This window comes from Hirundo rustica, chromosome 13 (genome assembly GCF_015227805.2).
Source record: "Hirundo rustica isolate bHirRus1 chromosome 13, bHirRus1.pri.v3, whole genome shotgun sequence".
NCBI classification, from domain to species: domain Eukaryota; kingdom Metazoa; phylum Chordata; class Aves; order Passeriformes; family Hirundinidae; genus Hirundo; species Hirundo rustica.
The window spans coordinates 2,089,107-2,114,155 of record NC_053462.1 but is presented as its reverse complement, the minus strand read 5'-3'; the positions used below and the strand labels follow the sequence as shown (position 1 = coordinate 2,114,155).

At 53.4% G+C, this 25,049-nt stretch overlaps 1 protein-coding gene across 1 annotated transcript in view; it reads right to left on the bottom strand.

Moving 5' to 3' along the window:
- The window catches only part of NPTN (neuroplastin), a 43,303-nt gene extending 19,327 nt beyond the window's left edge, over positions 1-23,976 (bottom strand). The window contains exons 1-3 of the mRNA XM_040077835.2: positions 23,862-23,976; positions 21,144-21,367; positions 3,463-3,810 (exon numbers count right to left, since the gene is read on the bottom strand). Coding sequence (XP_039933769.1) covers positions 3,463-3,810; positions 21,144-21,367; positions 23,862-23,947 — 658 coding nt within the window. The 5' untranslated portion in view covers positions 23,948-23,976. The remainder of the gene's footprint in view (positions 1-3,462; positions 3,811-21,143; positions 21,368-23,861) is intronic.
- Positions 23,977-25,049: the final 1,073 nt, after the last annotated feature.

The window sequence follows — 25,049 nt, the reverse complement described above, 5'->3', positions numbered from 1 at the left end:
GTGGGGAAGGCTGAGGGAGAGCAGCGCCCAGAGCCCGACAGCGAAACGTAAGGACTCACAGCAGGGTCAGATCAGAGCTGCAGCTGGTTTGTGTCTAAAGCAACCCTGAGCACAAACATTTACAAAGAACAAAACCAGCCCCAGTGCTCGAGCAGAGTGCAGGAGCTCTGCACTTTGCTGCCTGCTTCGGGGCAGCTCCGCGGCCTCACGCGGCAACACCGAATTCACGTCTCTTGGGGCAAAGCCTTCCAGAAGTGCTCAAATCAAGGAGGGCACGGTGCTGCTGTCTGAGAGCCATGCTGGCCCCAGCTCCTGCAGCTGCTGCTCTCCCCAGCACACACGGCTGCCTGAGTTTCAGCACGGCCACAGAAGCTGCTCCCCAGACGTGGCAAAAAGACCTTTCTGCTGCAGGGCCCGTGCCTCGCATCGGGTCTGGGGCGCCCGGTGAAAAACCACCTCACACGGGGTGGCGGAGTTTAAAAGTGTCACGGTTCTTGCTGTTAGTCCTCAAAAAAAACCCGGTTTTTAGTGTCAGCTTGGGCTGCAGGCCACCCCAGAGCCTCTGTGTGTAAATGCTGCCGTGTGCCCTGGCTGGGATGAATTCCTGACTCTGGAGCAGGGAATTCCAGCTGCTCCTTCCTCCCTCCCCTCCAGGTGCAGGAGGCAGAGGAAGCAGCAAATACTGATTTCTGCAAGTCATCCGAGGAGTTTCGATCCTGGAAACCCTGCCGTGCCTTGTGGTATAAATTCAGATTCCATGGAGCCTTTGGAATGCAGGTTATGAAACACAACGAGAAAACAGAAATACCAGTTGTGTCAGGACCATCCACACAGGGAATGAACATCCCTGTATCCCATGGCACATCCTTAGGTTACTGCCCAGGGAGAAAAAATATCCATCCCCTGGCAACCTGGAGCATTCCAGTCCTGGATATCCTGTTCAAAACTCCTCCTTCCCCCAATCATTTTTTAATCATTCTTTAAGATTAAATCATTCTTTAACTGCAGAAACACTGCAGTTCCCGTTTGCATTATTGCATTTTTCACTCTGTTTCTGCCTCATTTCTCCCACACTGGGCATTTTATCATTTCAAGGATTGTTTGGGCCCAAAATTGTTGTGTTATTTCCGTATCATGCACCATTCCTGGCCTGCCCCGTGTGCTTTTCCGCCCCCGGAGAGCTCATCTGCATTCCCACAAAAACACTGACAGACCTCCGGGAATATTTCTGGAGTGTGTTTGAAATAGTAACTCAGCGGCTGACCCGCAACCTTTTCAGTTTTAGTTTAGCAGAACTGAAGGCAGCTGCAAGTCCCATTTCCGGCTTCACCTGCATTTATGTTACTTTGATTTGGTTATTAAAAAAAAGCAAATTGATGGATCAGCCTCCTCATTTAATTCCAGGAAACAAACTGCATTTGGAATACTGGGACAGCAGCAGCCAAAGGGGGATGCTCACCTAGAAAATCACTTTTTACACATCACTGGAAGTGCCCGTTTTATGTAAGCTCAGCTTTTACAGTTAAAACCCAAGCAAAGCGACTGAAAAACAAAACCAGTAAGTGAAATTGTGGTTCCAAATCCGGCCTGAGGTGGAAGGCAGATGGTGGCTCCTGGGTGCCAGATTTTCCAAGGCTGATCTCTGCAGAGGCCAGGGCGGAGCCCGTGCTCTGTGGGACGTTGGTGTCACGGCAGGGCAGCAGCCACCACCACCAGCTGGAAATTCCAACTCCACCGAGCCACACAATTCCCATTTCCAAGACAAACTGCGCTCGTGGAACAGCTGAGGCCATCCGGGCAGGCCCAGGGAAGAGTCTCCACTTGCAGGGACACCTGGGAGCGCTCGTCCCCGTTTCCCTCCGCCTCCAGCAGGGCCGGGCAGGCGCTGGTGCCCCAGCACACAGGGGACAGGCGATCAGGGTTTGATGCACAGCAGGGCCCCGGGGCAGCGCCATCCCGCACAAGGCACTCGGCAGGGGCTCAGCAGGCAGCTCCCGGGCAGCAGCAGCAGCACCACGGGGAAGTGTAACAAAAACAGCGTGAATGGAGAGGAGGAGAGGTGGAACTTCAGTCCCTGGAGCAGCTCAGTGCAGGGCTTGAGGGAGGGAGAGCCTCTTTGCACAGAGACACGTCTTCCCAGCGGCTGGTCCCAACGCCTGGCTGCGCACACGAGCGGGGCTCTGTCCCACGGCAGGGCTGGCAGGGCACGCAGCACGCCCCAGCAGACATATCTCCGGGTCTGTGCCAGGGCAGGAGCATTCCCAGGATGGCAGAGCTGCTGCTGGAGGCCGTGCAAGCATTCCAGTCCTTTGGGGGCCCAAAGGACGCAGGAGGGGCGAGGGCTGGGCTGAGCAGCTCCGGCTCAGGGACCCGGCGCCACCCGGACACCGCGGTCACTCCACAACATCTGTTTCTGCACGTGCACCAAGGCCGGTTCCATCTCCAGAGGAAAGGTCTCTGATCCAGCAGTGCCCACGGCAGCACCAGGCTTTGGGGACAGCTTTGGGGGGAGTCTTTTCAAGGCACCCATATAAATAATCAAGACACAAACACAGAGCTGGTATTTTGTACCCAGGAGGGCATTAAAGGGTCATTTGTGCAGGGAGCACAGGAGCAAGACCACACTTTTGCTCTGCTCAGCTGAGGACACTGAGAAACCACCCAGAACAAGTTCTCCTGTACCTGCATGCTGCAGATTTAATTCCCTCTACCTGTGACTCAGCAGCAAGTTTTACATCTGGCCCCAAATCCTTCCCTACTGAACGTGACCATCGGAACTCCCAGATCCACCTGGGCTGAAAAGCAAAGTGAAGGCGGGAAAGCCTCGTCAGAACCGAGAACAAAAAGCAGTTCTGGGCCAAGCACAGCCTCTGCTCTCAGGAGCTGCTCCCTGCAGGGAGTCACTGAGCTCAGGTTCACCTCGGGGAATGGCTGCATCTCCTCAGCGCTGCTGCATCAGAGAACTCCTTAGGAACATGCTGCTGGCCAGGAAGGAAAAGAAACACCGGGACTTCATGGAAAAATCCGAACACGAGAGGTCACGTGGAACTGAAAGGGAAGGATTTATCCAGAAGCAGATATGTAACCAAAAGCGGGTGAGGAGGCATTCCCAGAAATTCCAAGAGAACGGAAGAAATCAAAATGAAATGGTTAGAGATGGAAATCAAAGAGAAAGGCACTCGTGGAGAAGCCAGGGAGGCTGGAAACCTCCTACAAAACTAAAGGGAGGAGGGAACACACACGGATGCGCCAGTGGGCTGGTTCCACGCGGAAGCTCTAACACACATCCCGAGGTTTTCCCACGTGCTTTGGTCCTGAGGAGAAGAGACACGGGTGGCACACGGGGTGGGCACTACAGGTGAGGGGCGGCACAGCACAGGGTGGCAGAGGGTGGGGACACGGGGGCGGGGTCACCAGACTGCCTCTAGACACTACAGAGCCACTACCGGGGGCCGGACTCACTCTGCAGGACGCTTATAGTAGCCTGGGCTCGAATCCACGTAATGGAGGGATTTTGCCTCAAGTCATTCCTCCTGGGATCGTTGCTGGCCCTGCACTCGTAAGTCCCAGAGTCTTCCAAGGTAAGGCGGGTTACTCTCAGCACACTCACCCCATTGGCCCCGTAGGCAGTGTTAATGGTGACACGGCGCTTCCGAGCGCCATCCCACAGCTGTTTGAAAGCCTCAGCCCGGTTGACTTCCGCATACCACCACTGGATCTCCGGAGTGGGGCTCCCAACCACATCACAGTACAGTTCAAAGGCGTCCCCCGTGAGCTTAGTTTCTGACATGGGCGACTTGACAAACCCGGCTGCAGGGAGGGGCAGCAGAAACGCAGTGACAGAGCGGCAGAAAACAACAGAGCTCACACACAACAAAGCAGCGTGGCAGAAAACACAGTTAGAGACATGGCACGGGCAGTGACGCGGCCTGGGGACACCCATGGCACAGGCAGTGACACAGCCTGGGGACACCCACAGCACAGGCAGTGACATGGCTTGGGGACACCCATGGAATGGGCAGTGACACAGCCTGGGGACACCCATGGTAGCAGCAGTGACACAGCCTGGGGACACCCATGGAATGGGCAGTGACACGGCCTGGGGACACCCATGGAATGGGCAGTGACACGGCCTGGGGACACCCATGGTAGCAGCAGTGACATGGCTTGGGGACACCCATGCCACAGGCAGTGACACAGCCTGGGGACACCCATGGAATGGGCAGTGACACGGCCTGGGGACACCCATGGAACCAGCAGTGACGCAGCCTGGGGACACCCGTGGGATGTGCAGTGACACTGCTTGGGGACACCCATGGTACCAGCAGTGACACAGCCTGGGGACACCCGTGGGATGTGCAGTGACACTGCTTGGGGACACCCATGGTACCAGCAGTGACACGGCCTGGGGACACCCGTGGCACGGCCTGAGGACACCCATGGCACAGGCAGTGACACAGCCTGGGGACACCCATGGCACAGGCAGTGACACAGCCTGGGGACACCCAGGGCACACACAGAGGCGCAGGGCCGGGCTGCAGGGCCGGGCATTCCCGGTATTCCTGCTGCTCCTGCCCTGGCAGCTGCCGCTGCACAGCCTCACCCAGGGACTCCCAGGCCTTTTCCAGCCGTGGAAGCTCGGGGTGTGCCAGGGTGAAGTGCTCCTGCTCAGGCATCTGCTCTCTGAGGAGGATTCTCTCCCTGACCCATCCACAGGGGCACACGGGGTAAAGTCCCAAACCCGTGCCAGCTGCCAGCTCTCCCTGACCTCCTCTCCCATCTATTTAGGCCTTCCAGGGCAGGGAATTCCCCAGGATATGAGTGACCTATTTTCCTGGAGGAGCTGATGGCCCCAGCCCCGGGAAAGGGGGAACGGCAGTGGAATGAACGCCCCCAGGCCAAAGGGTTGCTTTGTTAGGAACCCACAGAGGAACCTCAGCAGTCCCCCCACGGGTGAGGGGGGAGTCTCTGCTGGGCTGACATCCCTGCTCAGGCCACAAAATCCTTATTATGGATATCCTAAATCCACCCGTACTTACCCGCCTCAGAGCCCCGCTGCGAGCACACACGCACTAAACTGTCCTTCAATCCTATTTCCAAAGATGTTTAGGGGAACGGCAGTGCCTCAACACCAGGCCCTTCCCCCAGGCCCCTCCTGAACTGCAGGATTAGGACACAGCTGGCCAGACAGATTATGCAGCAAAACCCGAACTGGCGCTGCGCTGGGGCAGCGGCATCCTGGGCAGGGACAGTGTCACACCAGGAGAACTCCGAGTCTGTCATCCATCTCCTCGGATTGTGCCAAAATCGTGGCTTATTTCAGGATGAGAGACAACTCGGTGAGGTTTAGAAATGGAAATGTGGACTTGGAGTACATTAAACAGCATTTAACGCCCTGTCCCTCATTTGGCCACAGAAAACAAGGCACAATGACACGGGAAGGTGGCACTAGGGGTGCATCCTAAAGGATTCACTGGGCAGGAAAACTCCCGAGTGTCCCCAAAACACAGCCAGTGTCCCCTGCTGGCACAGCCCAGCTGGACGAACAGCCAGGGTGGAGCTGCAAGGAATGGCCACAGAACACTGGAAATTTAAAAAAATGAACCTCAAATTCCTCAATGTATGAACTCCTGGGATCAGGGACTCCCCAGCCTGGCGTGGAGGGGCTCTGCACCGAGAAACCAACACCAAATCCTGCAGGGCTGCAGGGGCAGGAAACCACGGCCACAGCGGCCGGAATGGCCGCAGTCCCCAGTGACCAACGGCCACGGCCCCCAGTGACCAACGGCCACGGCCCCTAATGGCCTCAGCCCCCAGTGACCAATGGCCACAGCCCCTAATGGCCACAGCCTCCAGTGACCAATGGCCACGGCCCCTAATGGCTGCAGCCCCCAGTGACCAATGGCCACAGCCCCTAATGGCCACAGCCCCCAGTGACCAATGGCCACAGCCCCTAATGGCCACAGCCCCCAGTGACCAACGGCCACGGCCCCTAATGGCCACAGCCCCCTAATGGCCTCAGCCCCCAGTGACAAATGGCCACAGCCTCCTAATGGCCACAGCCCCCAGTGACCAATGGCCTCAGCCCCCAGCGACCAACAGCCACAGCCTCTAATGGCCACAGCCTTCTAATGACCACAGCCTCCAGCCCCTAATGGCCACAGCCTCCTAATGGCCACAGCCTCCTAATGGCCACAGCCCCCAGTGACCAATGGCCACGGCCCCCAGTGGCCACAGCCCCTAATGGCCACAGCCTCCAGTGACCAACGGCCACGGCCCCCAGTGACCAACGGCCACGGCCCCTAATGGCCACAGCCCCTAATGGCCACAGCCCCCTAATGGCCACAGCCCCCAGTGACCAATGGCCATAGTGACCAATGGCCACCAGCCACAGCCACTAATGGCCCAAGCCTCTAATGACCAATAGCCACAGACCCAGTAACAAATGGCACAACCGCCATTGGCCAGCACTCTGAGCCCAGTGACCAGCACTGACCAGCACTGCCTGAGCCCACTGACCAGCACTGACCAGGACTCCCTAGGATGACAAGCAGCCTCCATGTACAAATCAACAAATATTTAAATTTCCAAGGGCAGCTCTGGGTTAATATTTTGCATTTTGCCCATTCACAAACAGCAGCAGTGAGAGAGGTGACGCTGCCAGAGGGACACTGCCCATGGTCACACCCAGCCAGGAGCTTCACAGGGAGCTGCAATCTGCCAGCACCGAGAAGGAATGCTTTAAAAACAACGCCCAAAGTGGGAAAAAAGGTGAATTATTGCCAAGGCTGCAGCCCGGGGGAGCTGGGAAGGGCAGTGCTGCTGCCTTGGGGCACTGTCAGTGATTCCATGGGTATCCCAGCACAGAGCAGGTGACACTGGGCAGGTCCCACCCAGACAGGAGCTGCCCCAGCCCGGCCCTGCCTTTCTTGGGCTTGTCCGGCTCAGCTCCTGCCCCAGAGAGCACAGCAGCACCCAACGCAACACCCAAACCCAGAGCTGTGCTCAGGCCTGGCTCAAGGGACTGCACCCAGCTGAAACTGACATTTGGGACTGAGCTCTCCTTAACCCCAAAGACTTGGGACTGTGCTCTGCTTAACCCCAAAGACTTGGGACTGTGCCCTGTTTAACTCCAAAGATTTGGGACTGTGCCCTGTTTAACTCCAAAGATTTGGGACTGTGCTCTGCTTAACCCCAGAGATTTGGGACTGTGCCCTGTTTAACTCCAAAGATTTGGGACTCTGCTCTGCTTAACCCCAGAGATTTGGGACTGTGCCCTGTTTAACTCCAAAGATTTGGGATTCTGCTCTGCTTAACCCCAGAGATTTGGGACTGTGCCCTGTTTAAGTCCAAAGATTTGGGACTCTGCTCTGCTTAACCCCAGAGATTTGGGACTGTGCTCTGCTTAAATCTAAAGATTTGAGACTGTGCCGTTTAACTCCAAAGATTTGGGACTGTGCTCTGCTTAAATCTAAAGATTTGAGACTGTGCTGTTTAACTCCAAAGATTTGGGACTGTGCTCTGCTTAAATCTAAAGATTTGAGACTGTGCCCTGTTTAACTCCGAAGATTTGGGACTCTGCTCTGCTTAACCCCAGAGATTTGGGACTGTGCTCTGCTTAAACCTAAAGATTTGAGACTGTGCCGTTTAACTCCAAAGATTTGGGACTGTGCTTTGCTCAACCCCAATGATTTGCGACTACTCAACTTCAAACATAAAAATTCGGGACTCTCCTTGGTTTAACCTAAAGATTTGGGACTGTGCTTGGTTTAAACCTAAAGATTTGGGACTAATCTGAAATCCCTTCTGGAAGTGTTTTATTTATTCAAGATTTGATCTCATCCCCCAAGCTGGATGGAGATATGGAGAGATTAATGCCTTAAAATCTTTCAGTCTGCACACGGAATTCCACTGGAATTCCACTGGAATTCCAGGGTGCTCCTCACATTTCCAAACTCTGAGTTAAATTTTGCACTGGGGAAAGAAAATGAAAACCCGACTGGAGAAAAAAAAACAGGATTTTCAGAGCTCAGAAATTCTTGTAAAATCTGCCAGGGTTAAGAATGCACAAGGCAGTGCCTGGCAGTCGTCCCTGAACTGCAGAAATTACTGTGCCATTAATTAAAATATACTTCTGGAACTCAAATTCCATCAAGGTGCAAAAGAATTAAGGAGAATGGCCCTGGAGGAGCAGAGCAAGGAGAATTTTCATCTCGCCAAGTGAAGCCTGGTGTAAAAAAGGGGTTTAAAAAATAAAAATGCTTTGCCTTAAAACCCAAGTTGAGGAAAGATGTTAAGCCAGGCTCAAAGACAGCAAAAACCAGGTTTAACACACACACAACGAATTGACAAATTAGGACCAGAATGAGGAGGAAACAAAGGATTTCCAAGGAAGTTTTCAACCCCAAGCAACACAACCGTAACCAAGGGATCCCCAAAACGCAGGATAACACTCCCACCCCATCCTGAGGCTGCTGCTCGAGGTGAGTCCCGCTTAACTCAAAGCACCAAGCACAGTTCAAAGCTCAGAACTGAGACTTCACAAGGCTAAGGTGCAAAAATAAACTTGATTTCAGTCTGGAGCCACAATAAATAAAGCGTAACTGCTGTGGGAGTGAACGCTTTCGAGCTTGGCTGTCTTCTCCCGCCTGGAAAACCTCTCAGCACATCAGAAATTTGTATTTCAGTGCTCTCGGGCCCTTAGGCGAGACAGGGAGCAGATTTTATGGTTTATGTTTTTACATATTTACATATTTCACTGCATAATCCATCTAAATTACGAAGCCTGATTTTTTAAATTCTTCAAATAAATAAACAACAATGCAGATGGAAAAGGCAAAGCCACCAAGGACTGCTCGGCTTTGCTGTGCCCTCACCTGAACTGCTTTTTTCTTTATTCCCACGTGGACAATTTGATGGGAACATCCCAGAAAACGCCAGGCAGGAGCTGCCCCCTTCAGCTGGGCTGTGTTAATGAGGTGCCCTGGCTAATTAATGCCTCCTTCTTCTCCTGATTAAGCGACAAAAGTTCTGAGGGTGGGCAAATCTCACTCTGTCAGAGTCTGGGCTGGGAGAAGCACCCTGATCAATGTTTCATTCCTTGCCAAGGCTCACATCCACGAGCATCTTGGAAATCAGTTAATTGCACAAAAAGTGCCGGCTGGAAGAGGTGAAACTCCCCAATTCCAGGAAGGCACTGAAGCATCCTGCCTGTCCCCACCCTTCTTCCATGGGCTCGATGCTTTCCCATTCAGTCATCACCAGGAAGCACGAAATCAGGAATTTGGCTTTAATCCCACTGATTTTTGCTGGCTCCAGAGCAGCTTTAAGCCAGGCCTGAGGTGCCCAGAGCAAACCCTGGATTTAATTCCTGCCGTCTCATCCTGCAGCTTCCCGGAGCCGGGAGAGAGGAGAACACAACCCGGAGAGCATCATCTAAAATTCATGAGCTGTGCCAGGCTCATTCCACAGGCAGGGAAACCTGAGGATCGCTGCCTGCGAGGCCACAGGCACCGGGATTAAACATTCCCTGGATCCAGCCCAGCATCCCTCATTTTCCTGTGTGTCCCAAAGCCCCGGCGTGCACATTCATGGGTTAATTCATTTTGTGTCTCTGCTGCGGGACACTCGGGAGCATCCTGAGGGATAAATCAGGGAATTTGGGCTGGAGAGGATTCCTGAATGGGGACAGGATACAGGGATCAGTTCCTGGGGATAAATCAGGGAATTTGGCTGGAAAGGATTCCTGAACAGGGACAGCACACAGGGATCAGTTCCTGGGGATAAATCAGGGAATTTGGGCTGGAAAGGATTCCTGAACAGGGACAGCACACAGGGATCAGTTCCTGGGGATAAATCAGGGAATTTGGCTGGAAAGGATTCCTGAATGGGGACAGGACACAGGGATCAGTTCCTGGGGATAAATCAGGGAATTTGGCTGGAAAGGATTCCTGAACGGGGACAGCACACAGGGATCAGTTCCTGGGGATAAATCAGGGAATTTGGGCTGGAGAGGATTCCTGAATGGGGACAGCACACAGGGATCAGTTCCTGGGGATAAATCAGGGAATTTGGGCTGGAAAGGATTCCTGAATGGGGACAGGACACAGGGATCAGTTCCTGGGGATAAATCAGGGAATTTGGGCTGCAAAGGATTCCCGAATGGGGACAGGACACAGGGATCAGTTCCATGAATCAGGGAATTAGGGGTGGAAAGGATTCCCGAATGGGGACAGAACACAGGGATCAGTTCCATGAATCAGGGAATTAGGGGTGGAAAGGATTCCCGAATGGGGACAGAACACAGGGATCAGTTCCATGAATCAGGGAATTTGGGCTGGAAAGGATTCCTGAATGGGGACAGGACACAGGGGTCAGTTCCTGGGAATAAACCCAGGAAATTTGGGCTGGAGAGGATTCCTGAAGATCCTCTGGCCTCACAAACCCCTCAGAGCAGCCTGAGACCCTCCCACACCCCCCTGGATGCTTTTATCCAAATTTGCCCGGAATAAAACCCACGGATGCTTCCCTTCCCACTTCTGGCACACAACTGGTATTTTTTGGCCACTTTCATGGTGCAGAACCCGATCCCAGCAGCCACAATTCCCTAAGGAAACACATCCAAGCACAGCCCCTGGGAACACCCCTGGGGGGAGGCAGCCCTGGAGTGGCAGAGCAGGCACAGATGTGTTTTCCCCAGGTGCAGGAATCCCCTCCTGGCTGGATTCAGAACAATTCCAGGGGCTGCAGTCACAATCCTCCTGCTGCCACCACCTGAAGGGTGCAGGTGAGAACGGATTCAAGGCTGGAATATCCCACAGGGAAGAATAAGCAGGACAAGGTTTATAAACTGGCTCCATAACCGGGGTCACCTGCTGGCTGCAGTCACCTTCTGAGGAGCAGGAATGGAGCTTTTTCCCAGTTTTTATCCGGGAAGAACAAAGCTCTGGCAGTTCCCTGGCTCCCTAAAGCAGCAGAGCCCGAGGAGGGAGCTCTGACAGAGCCCTGGCACAGCTGGAATGTCACCTGCCTGTCCCCAGGGGAGCTCTGAGTCCCTGCCACAGCTCCTGCCCCAATTTCCAGCTCCTTCCCTCCACAGCTCTGCTGTTGGAGCCCATCTGCTCCAAAACCCCAGGGCTCTGCGCCTTGGGAATTTAAAGGGATGGAGTTCATGGAAGTGGTTCCATCTTTTGGGGACATCCTGGCTGCAGAATCATTTTTAGCTCACTGCAGAATTGAAATCGAAATATTCACTTCTACAAGAAGCATGGAAAAGCTCTTATTTACTTAAAACACTTGGATCAGCACTCTGGAATAAATTATAGATGGATAAAGATGGAGCAGAGCCAGCTGTGACCAACCTGTGAACCCACATCCACAGCAAGTCCAGCGCCTCAAAAAGCACTTTTTTTCCCCATATTTCAATGGAAATGTTTAGGAATGCCAGTGCAGAAGTGCTGGAGGAGCTCTCACAGGAGACACCAATCTTATTTCCTGGGTGGCACTTCCCTCATATTCCGTAAAAAAGCCAAGTCTGGGGAACTTCCCGAGGCAATTCCACGATTTACACAACCCCCATGGATGCCAAAGGCATTCCAGGGAAATCCAGCTTGTTCCTCCTGGAATGACATCCCCTGTAATCCCATGGAAAATGCAGCTTTGTGCTGTCAGGAAGCTGGGCTGAATCCCTCCCAAGGAGATTTCCTTGCAGGGCGAATTTATCCCTCCTCTCCCAGAGGTTTTTCCAAGGATTAAACCCACCTCACGCTCAGCAAAGGCAGGAATTGTTCTCTGCTCTCCCCGGCACATTCCTGGCAGGGAAAAATCCACCAAGCCAGCAGTCACCGCTTTAATCCCTCTTTTTATAAATATTAGTGTTGCAGCTAAGGAATATACAAGAATCCCTCCGAAGCACAAAGAGCCAGGGCGGGAAGGCTCCTGGAAACTGCCAAAAAAATCCATGCGAACAACTCGACATCCATTCCCTGGAAAGCAGTGGGAAGGGATTCAGCTGCAGCGCAGGAAGCGGAGCAGCAGCAGGCAGCAATCCCAATTTGTCTGCTGTCCCCGCGTCGCAGCAACCGAAGCTGAAGATCTCCAAAAATTTCCAAGGGCATAAAATTTCTGTCTTAAAGACACCGAGGGCGCCTCAACCGTTGGCAATAAACCCCATCTTGTGCCGGATTAGCTCTTCCAAATCCTCGCCCTGGCTCTCTAATGGCGCGGCGCGAGGATTTTAAACAACCAGAGGGTTTCAGCGCTGCCCCAGCTCCCCGCTGACCTTTCCTGATCCAACAAACGTGTTTGAACGGGAGGCTGATTCCATTGCTCTGCAGCAAAGCTGCTTTTTCCCCCCCTTCCATTCATTCTGCAGGAGCGGGAGCTGCCCCATCTCCTCGTGAGGGAGGGAAAGGACGTTTCCACCCAGCGACCTTTCGAAAGAAATGCCCTTTGCTGAATTGGGGATTATGTAACAGAGGCTGAGGAGGAGAAGCCGTTCGGCCACAAAAATAATTCCTCTGTCAGCTCAGGGAATGGCAGCAGCACAGCGGATAACACGTTTTGGAGCCTAAATCAGAGTTTGAACCGCCTGGAGTGTAAAATCCTGGTTAGAGACGCTTTAATTATTCCGAGTTGAGGCTCTCCAGAGCGGGAGAGAATTCCTGCCTGCTCAGAGGGACACGGCTCCAGCAGCTCAGGCCCTGGCCCTGCTCAGTGCATCCAAGCAGCAGCAGAATGATGGAATTCCAGTGACAGGGAAGAGGAAAGCAGGAAGGAAACGGATGGAGAAGCAGCAGAGATGCCACACTTTGCGGAGCACATTCCCTCTGCGGCGCACGTTGAGCTCCCGGTTAAAAATCGTGTTTTTAGCGGTGTTTTCCCCCAAGCACTCTGCCTTTTTCCCCAAATCGCAGGGAGCTGGGCTGTGGATCCAGCAGAGCCCAGCTCCTCCCTCCCTGAGGAGGTCTGATCTCCATGGCCTACTGACACTGCTGAGATTACGGGGCCAGAAATAACCTGTGCAGGGCAGCTCCTCCCCGCAGCATCCAACACCCCGTTTCTGAGCTGGAATTCTGCTCCAGCATGGATTAGTGCATCCTGACCCCGGCAGGAATCACCTCCCTGAGCTGGCACCCATCCTGCCTCACACCTCACACAACTGCTGTGCTGAAGGGCAAAACATCCCCTCCAAAATGCCAGCTTGTGGTTATTTTTTGAGCTTGGGGGCTTTCCAGCTGAGGGGGAGCCCCAAAGCTTTCCCCAGAGCAGCTCCCCTGCTCCCAGAGCTTTCCCAGCAAAACAAAATCCAATTAAAGGCCAAGCAGATGTGGACTCTTCAAAGAGGAAAAAAAAAATAAACACCACTGCGAGAAGGTTCCTTTGCTCAATGGAAATTGAGAAAATGAGTATCACCACCATCATGGTCCCAACAAGAACTGTGTTTAATCACACAGCAGGGATTCGGTGGTGTTTGAGAGGAACAGAAAGGGTGATCTAAGCAAAATCTCATTTCAGCCACATCCCCTAACCCGAACTGAAAGGTTCTACCTCAGTTTTACACCCCATGTTCTGCTTTCTGTCTGCTGTTAAAAGCTGTCCCCTCCGAGGGGGACAGGGGACTCTCTGGTGCTCTCCTCCTCCAGCTGCGCAAAAATTTTACAGCAGCTTTAGAAGATTCTAAAATACCTTAGAAATTTTTCTTAAAATACCTGAACAGAGCCCAGCAAAAGCCCTGGGGAATTTATCCCAGGGATAATGGGATCCAACTGTGGCAGGAATGTCACAACAGGGCAAACTGGAGGGGTTTTCTGCCAGCCCTCAGGAATCTGCTGCTGAGGCTTCTCCTCAACCAAAGGTGCATTTTCCACCGCCACGCGAGCACACCCAGGTTTGCACAAAGCACCCCAAAATCTTGATTTGGCAGTTCCCCATCTCTGAGAGGCTCCGTGGATGACAACGGCGTCGTGTCTGGGAGATCCTTTGGGAATTCTAAACCCGTTTTGTCAGGCCCCAAAGCAGGAGAGCACCAGGGCAGTGCCCCTCACGCGCTTTTGGCTCCATTCTCTCAACAATCCCCTTCCAGCAAACCAAACCCCACTTTTTTTTAGCTTTTTTTTTTTCTCTCCTTTACTCCATATGGCTCAAGATTGGGGTCACCAAATCACTGCTAAAGATAGGAGCTTTGGGAGCCTGAGACCCCAAACACGCAGCTCAGAGCCTGGGGTGAGAACAGAAGCTGCTGCTGAGCCGCTCAGAACCTGCAGCAAAGTGCTGAAAACCCTGTCAGATAAAAATGCAACAACTTAAAGGCTGCAAGGAAACCGTCAGTACAATAATGCCAGCCTCCTATCGGGTTCAGCACCCTCGAAACTGGGGAGAAATGGGAACTGCCCTGGCTCCATTTTGGGTTTGGAAGCAAAGAGCCAAGGTTATGGTGGGAAAAAAAAAGATCTGATCACAAATATCCTGTTAAAAGGAAATGAAAATATTGAATTACCCTCGTGCCTGCCAGCGAGCAGAAAAGCTCTCCCAGCACCCAGGGGTTACGGACAGGTGCTCCAGCATCCCTCCCAACCCTTCTGCACAAAGAATTTTAATAAAAAATACAACCGAAATAGTTCCAAAAAGACAACAGTCAGAGGTGCCGTGATCCTACAGGATTATAGGATGGGTGCCACGTAAAATAATTTCGTTTGTTGAGGGAATAAATGCACCAAATACCCTTTTTCTTACAGGAAAATGAAGGCCAAAGAGTGGCACCCTGACTGTATTTTTCACTCAGTGCAGCCTCGGAGCGGTTGCACCACAGAGCAGCTCTCCAGGCACAGCCCCAAAGTTCCAAGCCAGCCCCTCCACCTGCATTTGGAATTTCTGCACCCAGCCCTGCAGCCTGCCTGGGACACACGCAGATTTTACCTTTATAAACGTATTTTTTACCTCCATGTGACCCTAAATAAACCCCACCCGTTTCTGAGGGGATGGAGATCACACATCAGAAAAGAACAGATTTGGATGTTTTTTTTTTTGCTTCCCAGCAGGAAAATGCAGCAGAGCAGGCAAGGCCCAGCTTCCCAATTCCCGTAAAAACAAGGAAGAGCCCATCAGGAGATTCCCAGACGGGCTCTGAGTCACAACCCCGAGATGTTTGGGCGCTCTAGGACTGGGGAACACTTCCCAAATATTTATTTCCCAATCTCCTGCAGTGCTCAGCTCCCGGTTTCTGTGGTTTCTCCCAGGAGGGGGCTGCAGGGCTCCTCTGGCCAAATCAAATCCAAATGAGCTCTCCCATAACGAGCTTCCAGTTTATTCCCTGGAATGCTGAAGTGGAAACCCAGCTGCTGCTCAGCGCAAACTGCACATCTTCAGCTAAAACTCCAGAAACATTCCTTGCTCTGCTCCATCCGGCAGGCTGGCTCTATAAATATTCACATCTATTTATTTTCCCTGTGCCATTTATTCCTGGCTGGAGCCAGGCTGGGAGAGCTGGGGGTGTTCACCTGGAATGGAGAAGGCACCAGGGAGAGCTCGGAGCCTGAAGGGGCTCCAGGAGAGCTGGAGAGGGACTGGGGACAAGGGATGGAGGGACAGGACACAGGGAATGGCTAAGAAGCGGAAAAGGGCAGGTTCAGGTTAAATATTGGGAAAAAATTATCCCCTGTGAGGGTGGGGAGCTATGGGATGGAATTCCCAGAGCAGCTGTGGCTGCCCATGGATCCCTGGACGTGACCCAGGCCAGGCTGGAGCAGCCTGGGATGGTGGAAGGTGTCCCTGCCCACAGATGAGTTTTAAGGTCCCTCCCAGGCCAAACCATCCTGGGATCCTATAAAAATGTGAATCAGCTGCTTGCAAGCCTGGAATTCCCTGGGAAAGGCTGCTTTGGGTGAACTCTCTGTACATCAGGAAACCTCGGGCAGAAGGGATCCACCGAAGGATAGCCAACAGGGATTTGCTGCTGCTTGAAGACACAGAGAGGGCCAGACCAAAAACGAGCTGCAAACCCCTACTCCAGGGATTTTCCAACGCTCTGACCACTCGGGAGCTGCCCACCACCCCACCACCTGCATGGATTTCACCAGAGCAGCTGACCTCTGATCCAGAGCTGCTCTTAAACCGCTCCGGCATCCCTTCATTCGCTCCAAGCACTTTGAAAGGACAGCAATTCAAACGCTTCCCCGAACCTGAGGCAGGCTCTGCCGAAGCACCAGAAAGCTTTCCCAACAAACCACGGGAAAAAAATAACCCCCGGAGTGCTCAGCCAAGCTGGTGCACGCTCAGGTTTAAAAATGCGCCGAGCATCTGTTTTTGCAAACTCCCGCTGTCCGCCCTCACGGAATTATTCCAGGCTGCCTCTCGTCTGCTGGGAGCTCTGTGCACTGCCAAAAGCCTCCCCAGCCTCTTCCCCGGGCACTTAAATCCATTTTCTCAGCATTTCCAAGGCGCTCTGTGTCAGTTTTCCCAAGCTCCTGGAATTCCATGCCTTCGCGGCCACTTTTCCAGCTGAAGTTTTGGGCCGAGTGCATTTTTTTATGGCCTGTGATATTCCCCTTCCTCTCGTTTTCCTATTCTGTCAGGGCAACAGTTACAAATTTTAGTATTATAGTTAGATGATATTATTTAGCACTATATAATTTTTTTAGGTTTCCAAACCAGTGGAAGAGCCCCAAGATCCCTGCGAGCGCTCCCAAAATGTGAGGAGCTACACTCTGGTTCCATCCACTCACTGCTGCGGATTTTAAACCATGGAATGCAAAACTATAGAAATTAGAGGATTAAAAAAAAAAAAATCACCTTTTTTTTTTGGTTTATTCAAACCAGAAGAGGACATTTTGATCTATTTTTCCTCTAGAAAAATGTCTCACGGTGCAAATCTCCTCCAACACCAAAAAAAAAACCCAAAAAACCAAGCAGCACCAGGCATCAAACAAATGTTTAACCTGGGGTGAAAATAAATTGCCATGAAAATAAAAATCAAAGATAATTATCATTATTTGAATGATTGGATACTGGCTTTGACAGAGCTTTGATGATTCCTGAGTTATGTTTTAACAGCCAAGCTCCCTCCTCCAGCTTTACAGAAGTCAGGATTCGTATTCTGGAATTAACTGGGAAAAAAGTGGCTGTATTTATTCCCAAACGATTGTATTTATTTCCAAAAAAAATGGCTGTATTAATCCCCAAACACTCCTGTTTTGAGGAGCTTGGCTAAGCACACAAAGCCCATCCTCAAACATCCAAAGTATCAGGCTGTGGAATCCCACACCAGCCTCCAGAAAGAAGAATTCTGCTGGGAAACTTTTAAAAATGGAAAAAGGCTTGAGGTAAGGCAGACCCAAGCTGTGTGGGCTACCTGTGCTTTACTGCCCCTCCTGCTTTCATCAAAACCAAACTTAAGAGGAGCGTGGCCACAGGAACTGTCCTGATTTTAGTAAAGCTTTAACACTGCCCCAGAGAAAAATACCCCCAAAAATAAAATCTCAGTTATGGAGCCAGGTGTAGCACGAGCGTGAATTTCAGGAGCCGCAATAACGACTGAAGCCATGAAACGAAACCGGGATAAAAATAATAAATATTAAATTATTACTGAATTATTAAATAAATAATAGAACTATAAATAAATAAAAGCCACCTTGGGCTGGGTTGGGAAGATGAAGCAGGATTTGGGACAGCAGCAGCAGAAGGGGAGATCCTGCCTGGATCGCAGCTCCCAGCGCAGGAGTTGGAGGAGTTGGAGGAGGAGGAGGGAGAGAAGCTCTGGTGGGGAGGAGAAGAGAACTTTGAACGTTCTCCTCGCTGCTCAGCCCACACTCAGGCTCCAAAAATGCTCAGGGAAACCATTGCTCACGTTGATCTGGGCACCATTAACAGGCACAGCAGAGCTCAGGCGCTGCGGAACGGATGAGGCTCCGCAGCCACCAGCAAGGATAAAAGCCAAGCTTTGGGGTGGCTCCCTCAAGAAGGAATTCATTTTCAGAATTCAGGATTAACTTAGCTGATTTTCCTGATTTTATGGTCACTTTTATGCTGGTTTATGCAGACAGAAAATCCATATTCTGGTTTTAGCTGGCTAGTTCCTTCTTCATCCGTGCGGAGGATGAACGAACTCAACAAGCACCACCTGAATTAATCTGGTTTTATTTTCCCCCATGTCCAGCTTAGAACAACCCAAGCAATTCTAGGGTGAAGAATGGTGAAGAATTCTCTGCACTTTAGGGCAGAACTCACCAGCTTGCTCCCACACTCCAACTCTTGTGCTGGTGTGCTAAAAAAGCCACTGCAGATTGCACAGGGGGCAGCCCAAGCAGCAATCTCAAACAATAAAATAACCTTTAAATCCCAGCCACTCTGGGGTGGAATTATCACTGCTCTGAAGCCTTTGGTTTTCCAGCTGCGTGTTTCGAAATAAAGACACTTCAAAGGTGAAACAGCAAGTGGAAAAGTCATGTTTTCCTCCCCTCCACGAGAAGCTGCTGTCTGCTTTGAAGCACTAAAGCGATTTTCCAACAGCTGCCCTGAGAAAGTGCAGGTTAAACACAGATCTTCCTGACTGGCTTTTTCCTTCTCTTCCTCCTCCTCCTTCCCCATCTCTACCCCAGTTCCATCGGAACTCTGCTCTGGATATAAGCCATGAGCAGAAACTGACCATTTCCCCAGCAGATTATCCAGGAAAAGCTCAATTCCTGACACATTTCCCTGAGATCTCAAGGTGTTCATGCACGAGCTTTCAAAATAAACCACCCAAGCATCAAAAACCTCCTTCCAGTTCTAGCAAGCTGAAATCCATAGGTGAGCCTGACTCCAAATAGTCTGGATTGCGCAAAGCCTGGAAAAATCCCTGGGAATTCAGCAGCGATCTCCTACCAGAGGTGGAGAAAAACGCTGCTTCCCACAACAATCAGCATTCCAGTGGGGATTTCCTGCTCCAGGTCAGTGGTGACCTGGAGTTCCAACAGGTCGGTGGCCATTCCTTCTCCACCCTGAGCTCAGCAGCACTTGGACTATCACCTTTCATCACTCTGATGGTTCCACACCAGTAAAAGATAATAAATTCCTGCCCTTTGGGATCCTTCCCTGCCCCTTCAAAGCACACACCCGTGGGTGAGGAGCTGAAGGAATATCCACAATTCAGGAAATGGCTGGACCTGTTCTCCAGGCCAGAGGAATTGTTCTGTTTCAGGCAGCTTCCCGTGGGCCATTATTTGCTGAAAAAAGCCCAGTTCCTCTGCAGCAGGGCCCTTACGTTAAAATTGAGGCAACAATAAATATTAGTCAGAAAGATCTCAACCTTTCACTCGGCTTGGGGTGCTCCACCCCTTTCCCAAGCAGATTTTCACTCACCTGTGAGAGCTTCCGCAGCATTACACAAACTCAGACTCCCCCTCACCACTTAATTCAAAATAAAGATGAGGGAGCTTTCAGGACGTACCGGGGGGGCTGCAATCTCCACTCACCACTTAATTAAAAATAAAGATGAGGGAACTTTCAGGACATACCAGGGGGGCTGCAATCTGATCACTCTGGTCGGCTTCAAGCCCAGCCCAGAAGTCACTCTATCAAAGATAAAGCCCCTTTCCAGCTCTCCCCAAAATTCACTTCATGGCTGACCTCCAGACTCGGAACTGCTGCCAAACTCCAAATGTTTGCACTGTCCCGAAGCCGTTCAGGATTGTCACCCCAGCTGCTGGCATTCCACACCTTCCCTGCTCCTCCTGCACGGGGCACTCGGCCCCATTTCCATTTCACTCCTTCCCGGAGAGCTGCTCCCCTCCCTCCACCCACAGCTGGAATTGCCCTGGGAACTCAGCACGGGGAGCACTGAACCCACAACGCAGCCCATCCAGCACCTTCCCGGGACCCCCAGTTCCCACACAGCTCCAGCACGGTTTTCCCAGACTCCGCAAAGAAGTGCCTGACTCTGCAGAGAGCCTCTCGTTCTCATTCGTAGTGCGGATGCCAAACTCTGGTTTAACACAGACACCAGGCTCACTGCCGGTTTCACGCTGCAAAATCCGCACGTGCTCAGGGAATAATTCTCACCCGGGATCTTTAGGACGGGATTTTTTCCCATCTGGATCTCACCTATCAATGCCAAACACCCTGCTGGCCCGGTGGAAGGTGCCCCTGCCCCTGGCACTGGCTGTAAGGTCCCTTCCAACCCAAACCGGGCTGGGATTCCACAACCCTGCGATTTCAGGATTCCCCTGGAGCAAAGAGCCAAGCAGCTCACGCTGCAAGGCAAAATTCACCTCAACGGCTGGGAAACTCTAGGGCTGCAAATTATCCGCAGAGCAGAAAGGAAGGAGAGGGGAAGGAGGGTGAAATAATGAAACTAGCGTGGCACTGGTGTATTGGCTAGGCTGCCCTCCCTCGTAGGCAGATTTTCCCAGCGGATCCAGAGCAGAGCCCCCCGAAAGCCGAGCCCCCTGCCCCTTCCCGGCACTCCAGGCTCCAGCAGCCCAGCCCGGGATGCCGCACCAGGAGCACCTCCCGCTCCGCGGGCGGACAGCCCGGCCCGGCCTGCCCGGAGCACACGGGCATTTTCCGGGGCGCCGCAGGATTTCCTCGGAGCAGGAGGCTCGGCTGGAGCAGCCTCTTGGCCCCGGCTCCGCTCTGCCACTAATTGTCATGCACTTGGCTGCGAACTCGCCGGGGAGGAGGCAGCCGCGCTGGATTTAGCTCACGCTATCCTGCAAGGAACGGAGAAGGCTTGGGGTGTGGTGGGTTGGTTGTTTCGGTTTTTTTTTTTTTTTTTTCTTTTTTTTTTTTCCCCCCTCTTAATTCCTTCTTTTACGCTCCTATCAGAAGGACCTCTCCAGTTGCTAAGGAACTACGGGTTTTATTGCATTATAAATGATTTAAGGCGGCCCGGCAGATGCAGGTTCAGTAGGCGGGAGGAGATGAGGAGATGTTCCATTTTACCGGCGGCACGAGGCGCCTCAGGAGGAGCCGGGGGGGGGGGCCGAGCCTGTTCCCCCCTCCCTTTCTCCTCCTTCCCCCCTTTCCCCCTTCCCCTGAGGGGCCCCGAACCCCGAGGGATTCCCCCCAAACCCGGGGTCGCCCCCCACCCGCGGGGTTGCCCACAGCGCACCCGCCGCCATAGCAACGCCCCCCCCCCCCCCCGCTCCCCCGCCGCCGCCCTCCCTCACCGTTCTGCGCCGCGGCGGGTCCCGGCAGCAGCGCGGCCGTCGCCAACAGCAGCGAGAAGGCGGCGGGGAGCGGCCCGGAGCGCGGCATCTTCCTGAGGCAGGGGCAGGAGGAAGAGGAGGAGGAGGAGGAAGGTGAGGAGGGCGAGGCGGCGGGAGCGGCGGCGGCTCCGTCCGTCCTTCTCCGCCGACCTCCTACCGCAGCGCAGCGCCCGCTCTCGCGAGATCTGCCGGGGGCGGGGAGGGGGGGCGGTGTCAGCGCCCGCCTCGCCCGCCCCGCGCCGCCATGTTGGCCCCGTTCGGCCCTCCGCGCCGCCGCGTCCTCCCGCCCGGGGGTTCCGCTCCTTGCCGGGCTGCCGAGCTGGCGGCGGGATGGAGACGCCCAGGCGGCGGGGAGCTGCTCCCTGCCCTCTGTGCCGTGCTCTCAGGGGCGCCATGGTGGAGGCGGCCTGAGGCAGCCTTTCCTCGGGCACCACCGCGGGGCCCGCCTTAGGGAACCGTCCCTTCAGAGGCATTGTGGCAGAGCTGCCTGAAGGAAGTGTCCCTTCACGGGCATCATGACAGAGTCTGCCTGAGGGATCCATCCCGTCAGACACTCCATGGCAGAGCTGCCTGAGGGATCCATCCCGTCAGACACTCCACGGCAGAGCTGCCTGAGGGATCCATCCCCTCACAGACACCACGGCAGAGCTGCCTGAGGGATCCATCCCCTCAGACACTCCACGGCAGAGCTGCCTGAGGGATCCATCCCCTCAGATACACCACGGCAGAGCTGCCTGAGGGATCCATCCCCTCAGACACTCCATGGCAGAGCTGCCTGAGGGATCCATCCCCTCAGATACACCACGGCAGAGCTGCCTGGGGGATCCATCCCCTCACAGACACCATGGCAGAGCTGCCTGGGGGATCCATCCCCTCAGACACTCCATGGCAGAGCTGCCTGGGGGATCCATCCCCTCACAGACACCATGGCAGAGCTGCCTGAGGGATCCATCCCCTCACAGACACCATGGCAGAGCTGCCTGAGGGATCCATCCCCTCACAGACACCATGGCAGAGCTGCCTGGGGGATCCATCCCCTCACAGACACCATGGCAGAGCTGCCTGAGGGATCCATCCCCTCACAGACACCATGGCAGAGCTGTCTGAGGGATCCATCCCCTCAGACACTCCATGGCAGAGCTGCCTGAGGGATCCATCCCCTCAGACACTCCATGGCAGAGCTGCCTGAGGGATCCATCCCCTCAGATACTCCATGGCAGAGCTGCCTGAGGAATCCATCCCCTCAGACACTCCATGGCAGAGCTGCCTGAGGGATCCATCCCCTCAGACACTCCATGGCAGAGCTGCCTGGGGGATCCATCCCCTCAGACACTCCATGGCAGAGCTGCCTGAGGGATCCATCCCCTCAGACACTCCATGGCAGAGCCCCTCTGGCCGGGATGTGAGAAGCACCACACTCCTCCTTGCTTATGTTGTTCATGGGCTTAAAACACTGGTAAACACCAGGCAAGTACAAGGTATTTGACTCTGTTCATACTCACTTTAGGAGTTTCTGTGCCCTTCTGCAGAGGCCACAATGTCTCAGAGGAACACAATTCCACCCCAAAGTTCTGTGCACCCACGAAAGACAGCTATCATTTTAAACACCCTTCCATCTTTCACTTCTATGCTTCCATACAAAAGGTTTTCCAGGGCTGTGTCATTTTTGCACGGGGAGAAAACCGAGGCCACATGAAGCAAAGGTGTTTGCTGCACGTTAGTTGCGGAATTGTGGGCAAAGAGCACGAAAATTTGCTCTCGAGTGACTGGAAAGGCAGCATGCTGGAAATTGGCTGTTGCTCAGCTTTGGGTGGCTTTTCTCTGTTTTTCTTTCGTAAATCATGGGCACCAGGTCCAATTTGCTGCTTGCTTTTGCTTTGTTCTGTGCCCGTGACCACAGCTGATGGTGGGAAGATATGAGGCTTGTAGGAGATCACGGGACAGACCAGCAGAGAAGGAGACGGGGTGAGAAAACGGGGACAGCAGAAAGTCCCTCAAAAATCAGATTTTCAGCTTTCTGCAGAGTCCTGTGTCATGTCACCAGCATGCCCAAAGTGGGCTGTGCTGGGAAATAACATCCCAAACTGTCCTGGTTTCTTGACTTTGTCTCCCTCCTCCTTCACCCTGCCCAGGCTCAGCTGACCCAAAAAGGCTCCGCGTCCTTTTATTGCTGCTGTGACTCACTGGAAGCCAGGACCAGGCGCACCTTTTCCACGAAAACCCTGCTGAGATCCCTGCCTGAGCGCTTCAGGCCCTGGACGAGGATGGCAGGGGCGAGGTGACGCGTGAGCAGCAGCAGTTTTCGGCCGCGTGCCGGTGCTCCGCGCCGTCCTGGCTGGCCCTGGCGCCCCAGGGACGCCAGGTTTGATGTGCCTCAGAGATTCCTGCGCTGGAGAATTTCCATGGTGCATTTCCATGACTCACTGTTGGTGCCAGCTGATTCATCTGTGTGACACTACTCTGCTTTTTCTCGCCGCGGTGCGGAAACATCCTCTTTTCCCACCCCGCCCCTCACCCCGTGCGGAACAATCCTGACAGCAGCCCTTGCAAACCGGGCAAAAAGGGGAGCGGTGACCCAGAAACCCCAGGTTTCCACGGCGCTGCCCTTGGCACGCCGTTTTCCCAGGATTTTGCTGTAACTCTGCTCCTCGCAGACACCCACTCGCTATTAGGCCTTACCTCCACTGCCTGTTTTCCAAGTTTGGAAGGAGTGAGCGCTGGGAGCAGGCTCTGGATCTGCTCAGGAATCCTCGCTCCGTAACCATGGCAGCTCAGGGTGACTCACGCTGCCAGAGGCCCTCGCCCAACTTAGCAGGAGGAATTTTTTCCCCCCTCTGTCACCAGCTGGGTTTTGCCAGAGTTTCTCTCCACAATTGCATAACTCAGCTGTCGCTCGTGTTCCTCTGGTTCTGCCTTGGGGACAAGCGCGGGACGCCGCCCTGCTCTCCTCTCACCTGGAGCTTCCCTGGAAGGTCTGCATTAGAGGTTGTTCCCTAAGGGAATGAAGGCTCTGCACCGAGCTGATACGTGGATTTGTGATCATCCAGCAGAAGAAACCAGAGCAGAAAGTCCCCGTGGCCAGGAGATGTCCTCATGGGCCTGATCCTGAGTCTCTTGGAGCACAGAGTCCCTAAAAATCCCTAGAATTTATAACAAAGTGCTCAGGTATCCAGGTATATAAACTGCACCCCAAAAGCCCCCCTTCTGTTGTTCCATGGATGAGGGAATCCTCTTGCAACCGGAGTTCTGCAGGAAAAGGGGATTTGCCAGCCCCAGACCCACCACGGTGGCTTGGTAGTGAGGAAAACCCTGGTATTCCGGCAAATCCAGTCTGACTGAGCAGGGTGATGAGCTTGGCTGGTGCGGGGATGGCAATTCCTGGCTTCAGGAATGCCAGAGAAAACTCAGATGCCTCAAAGTTTTCCAATGCCTGTGTTTTCCCTTCAATCAAGACCCGTATTTTCACCTGAGGGGGGATGTCTATTTTGATTATTCTCTGCTTATTCCTCCAGAACAAAGAAGTCGGAAAATCTTGGAAGCCAGACAAGCAAAGAGGAAGCAAAAAACCCCCTGCTGTAATCAGCAGGAAAATCATGAGAGTTTCACTTCGCAGAGAGCAGTGAAGAGTCACCATCCTTGTTTTGTGGGGGAATTCTGAGCTTGTGTTCTTGCAGCTGTGAGAGTTTGAGCTATCCCTGTTATTTTGATGCGTTCAGTGATAGGCTTTGGCACGTGCAAGCTTTCACAGAGTGGGCTGGGGTGGAAAGGATTTCAAGGATTTTCCCGTTCCACCCCTGCCACAGGCAGGGACACCTTCCACCATCTCAGGGTGCTCCAAGCCCCAGTGTCCAGCCTGGCCTAGGACAC